This window comes from Oxyura jamaicensis, chromosome 33, assembly GCF_011077185.1.
Source record: "Oxyura jamaicensis isolate SHBP4307 breed ruddy duck chromosome 33, BPBGC_Ojam_1.0, whole genome shotgun sequence".
Lineage (NCBI taxonomy): Eukaryota > Metazoa > Chordata > Aves > Anseriformes > Anatidae > Oxyura > Oxyura jamaicensis.
Window position 1 is genome coordinate 557,867 of NC_048924.1, and position 4,266 is coordinate 562,132.

General features: G+C 69.3%; 1 protein-coding gene across 1 annotated transcript in view; it reads left to right on the forward strand.

Moving 5' to 3' along the window:
- KMT2D (lysine methyltransferase 2D) overlaps nucleotides 1–4,003 on the forward strand; it is a 24,298-nt gene extending 20,295 nt beyond the window's left edge. The window contains 10 exon segments of the mRNA XM_035308860.1: nucleotides 310–458; nucleotides 566–701; nucleotides 804–943; nucleotides 1,291–2,461; nucleotides 2,617–2,753; nucleotides 2,910–3,040; nucleotides 3,147–3,432; nucleotides 3,530–3,603; nucleotides 3,709–3,817; nucleotides 3,903–4,003. Coding sequence (XP_035164751.1) covers nucleotides 310–458; nucleotides 566–701; nucleotides 804–943; nucleotides 1,291–2,461; nucleotides 2,617–2,753; nucleotides 2,910–3,040; nucleotides 3,147–3,432; nucleotides 3,530–3,603; nucleotides 3,709–3,817; nucleotides 3,903–3,995 — 2,426 coding nt within the window. The 3' untranslated portion in view covers nucleotides 3,996–4,003.
- The last annotated feature ends 263 nt before the right edge of the window (nucleotides 4,004–4,266 follow it).

Here is a 4,266-nt window from a genome sequence, read left to right on the forward strand (position 1 = left end):
GGGGGGCTCTGGGGCACGTGGGCTGGGTGGGGGGGTGTGTTTGGACCAAGTGGGGGTAAGGGAGGGCGGGGGGGGCCTGCAGGGGGGCGCAGATCGGGTGGGAGGGTCTGTGGGGCGTTGGGACCTGCCGGAGGGGAGGCGGGATGGGTGGGGGCAAGGTGGGGTAGGAGAAGGGTCCTTGGGGAGGGGTCCTTGGGGTGCTCTCCCAGCTGCTCCCCGCACCCATGGGGGCTGGGTGCTCTCTGTCCCTGTCACCGTACCCTGCTGTGTGGGGTCCGCGTGGCTCTGACCCCCCTGTCCCCACACCAGTGTTCCCTGACACGAAGCCCTACGAGGCCGCCGAGCCTTTCGGGGCACCTCCGGGGAAGGTGGGGGCAGCCGGCCTGGGCGCCCCGTGGGAGAAGGGCAAGAGCAGCGAGGTCTCCGTCATGCTGACCGTGTCTGCGGCAGCCGCCAAGGTGAGCAAGGGGCCAGCAGGACACCGGGGGGGCGGGGGGGGGGCCATCGGTGTCCCCGTGCGGTGACAGCCAGGGCCACGGACCCATCGCGTCCCTCTTCGATGCAGAACCTCAACGGGGTGATGCTGGCCATGGCCGAGCTGCTGAGCGTGAAGATCCCCAGCTCCTACGAGGTGCTGTTCCCCGACGGCCCCATGCGAGCGGCCGTGGTCGAGGCTAAGAAGGTGGAGGTGGACGTGGCCGGTGAGCGTCTGCCTTGTCCCTTGTCGCCACGGGTCCCTTGTCCCCACGCTGGGCTCCCCGTGTCCCCGCGCTGGCTGCCCCGTGACAGGCTGTCTGTCGTAGGGATGCTGGGTGGCAAGGAGAAGGCGGCGCTGGCCGGGAAGGTGCCGGAGAGCAGCTCGGAGTGGCTGAAGCAGTTCGATGCGGTGCTGCCCGGGTACAGCCTCAAGGGCGAGCTGGACCTCCTGACGCTGCTCAGACAGGTCAGCGGCGCCCGGGGTCCTTGTGGGAGGGGGGCTCTGGGGCCATGAGAGAGGAGCGTGGGGGTCTTTGTGGGGCTGTGCCCATGGGAAAGGGGTTTTGGGGTGCCTGTGAGGCTACATGGGGGCACCGGAGGGGGTCCTTTGGGACCGAGGTGTGTGGGGGTGGCTGGAGGTCTGAGGTCTGCCCGTGGAGAGGTGCTGAGGCCCTTGTGGGACCCCATGGAAAGGGTTGGGGAGGTCCTTGAAGGTCTGGGAACATGATGGGGTACTGCAGGCCCCCCCCCCCCCCCCCCACTGTGATGTGTGGGGGAGATGGGGGGGTCTGACCCGTGTCCCCCATACCTCAGGAGAGCCCTGTGCCCGAGAAGACCCTGCACCACGGCTATGTCAACAACGTCTCCAACCTGGACGTGCGGCAGCTCTCCGTCATGCCCCAGGAGCCCTCGCCCCCCTTGTCCCCCTCCGTCCCCTCCCCATCCAGCCCTGCCGAGGCCGCCAGGGTCCCCGACCCCGAGGCTGCCCACGAGGCGGCCCCGGCACCCCCCTCGCCACTGCCCCCCGCCCCCTCGCCGGCCCCAGGGGAAGAGGGGGCCGCAGCCCCCCACTCGCCGCCCCGCTTCAAGCCGCGCTCGCGGCCGCCGGAGGACGGGGACGAAGCACGGCCCCGGCTGAAGAAGTGGAAGGGGGTGCGGTGGAAACGGCTGCGCTTCCTGGTCACCATCCAGAAAGGGGGGGCCAAGCGGGACGGCGACAAGGAGATCGCGGAGTTCATCGACAAGCTGGGCACCACGCTGCGCCCCGAGAAGGTGCCGCGGGACCTGCGCAAGTGCTGCTTCTGCCACGAGGAGGGCGACGGGGCGACGGACGGGCCGGCCCGCCTGCTCAACCTCGACCTCGACCTCTGGGTCCACCTGAACTGCGCCCTGTGGTCCACGGAGGTCTACGAGACGCAGGGGGGGGCCCTGATCAACGTGGAGGTGGCCCTGCACCGCGGGCTGCTCACCAAGTGCTCCCTGTGCCAGAAAACCGGCGCCACCAACAGCTGCAACCGCATCCGCTGCCCCAGCGTCTACCACTTCGCCTGCGCCATCCGCGCCAAGTGCATGTTCTTCAAGGACAAGACGATGCTGTGCCCCCTGCACAAGCTGAAGGGCCCCTGCGAGCAGGAGCTGAGCACCTTCACCGTCTTCCGGCGCGTCTACATCGAGCGGGACGAGGTGAAGCAGATCGCCAGCATCATCCAGCGGGGCGAGCGGCTCCACATGTTCCGCGTGGGCGGGCTGGTCTTCCACGCCATCGGGCAGCTCCTGCCGCACCAGATGGCCGACTTCCACAGCGTCACGGCCCTCTACCCCGTGGGCTACGAGGCCACGCGCATCTACTGGAGCCTGCGGACCAACAACCGCCGCTGCTGCTACCGCTGCACCATCTGCGAGAACAACGGCCGCCCCGAGTTCGTCGTGCAGGTCATCGAGCAGGGCCTGGAGGACCTGGTCTTCTCCGACTCTTCGCCGCAGGGTGAGCAGGGTGGGGAGATGCTGGTGCTGCCTTCCTCCTCCCCCCGGAGCTGCGGCTGAGCCTCTGGCTGCTTTGGGAAGGGGGGGGACACGGGGTAAAAAGCGTCCTCGGGCAGCGGGTGCGCGGCTCAGTCCCCGCTCTTCTTCCCTTGGCAGCCGTCTGGAACCGGATCATCGAGCCGGTGGCGATGATGAGGAAGGAGGCCGACATGCTGCGGCTCTTCCCCGAGTACCTGAAGGGCGAGGAGCTCTTCGGCCTCACGGTGCACGCGGTGCTGCGCATCGCCGAGTCGGTAGGTCCCGGGGTTGGGCCGGGAGGGGTTCGGGGGGGGGGGGGCATCTGCCCTCTGCAGCCCCCTCAAGAAAGGCCCGGCGGCCGTGCCGGTGGGGCTGGGGGTGGCCGTGGTGCTGCCGCTCAACCCCCGGCCCTTGGGCTCCCTCCTCGGCAGCTGCCCGGCGTGGAGAGCTGCCAGAACTACCTGTTCCGCTACGGGCGCCATCCGCTCATGGAGCTACCGCTGATGATCAACCCCACCGGCTGCGCCCGCGCCGAGCCCAAGATCCTCACCCACTACAAGCGGTGAGCGGGGCGCTGAGGGCCGGGGGGTCCCTGGGAGAGCCGGGAATCCCCCGGGGCATCCCCTCGGCTCTGACACCCTCCTTGGTGCTCCCTTCCACCCCGGCAGGCCCCACACCCTGAACAGCACAAGCATGTCCAAGGCCTACCAGAGCACGTTCACGGGCGAGACCAACACGCCCTACAGCAAGCAGTTCGTGCACTCCAAGTCCTCCCAGTACCGGCGCCTGAAGACGGAGTGGAAGAACAACGTCTACCTGGCGCGGTCCCGCATCCAGGGCCTGGGGCTCTACGCCGCCAAGGACATCGAGAAGCACACCATGGTCATCGAGTACATCGGCACCATCATCCGCAACGAGGTGGCCAACCGGCGCGAGAAGATCTACGAGGAGCAGGTGGGACCTTGGGGGGTGGGTGGGGGGTCCCGGCTGGGGGCAGGGGGCTCGGGGCAGCAGTCACACCCCCGTTGTGTGTTGCCCCCCCCCCCCCCAGAACCGTGGCATCTACATGTTCCGCATCAACAACGAGCACGTCATTGACGCCACGCTGACGGGGGGCCCGGCCAGGTGAGCGTGGGGCCGTGCCCCCCCCCAACCCTTCCCCAGAAGACCCCCGGTGCCTCCCCCCCGGCTGGGTGCTGATGCCCCCATACCTCCCCACCCCCCCCCCAGGTACATCAACCACTCGTGCGCCCCCAACTGCGTGGCCGAAGTCGTGACCTTCGACAAGGAGGACAAGATCATCATCATCTCCAGCCGGCGCATCCCCAAGGGGGAGGAGGTCAGGCGGGGGGCGCGGGGCGGGGTGGGGGGGGGGGTTGTTTTTTGGGGTGCCGTGCCGTGCGTGACTCCCTGCTCCCCCCCAGCTCACCTACGACTACCAGTTCGACTTCGAGGACGATCAGCACAAGATCCCCTGCCACTGCGGAGCCTGGAACTGCCGAAAGTGGATGAACTAGCTGCGAGACAAGAAGGGGGGGGCCGGGGGTGTCTCGGAGCCCTCTTCGGGGACGCGCCGCATCCCCCAAGGGCCCTCCGCTGGGGGGACAGGGCCCCCGGGGCCACGGAGGTGCCAGGGCGCTTGGTGGCGGCCACCGGGGCACGGAGGCCGCCGGCCCGGCCCGAGCGGGGACGGACGGACGGACGGACGGACGGACTGGCAACTCAGGGTTTTCTTTGCTTCGTCCTGCGAGGAAGGGAAGGGGGGGGCCCGGCGAGCTCCCCCCCCGC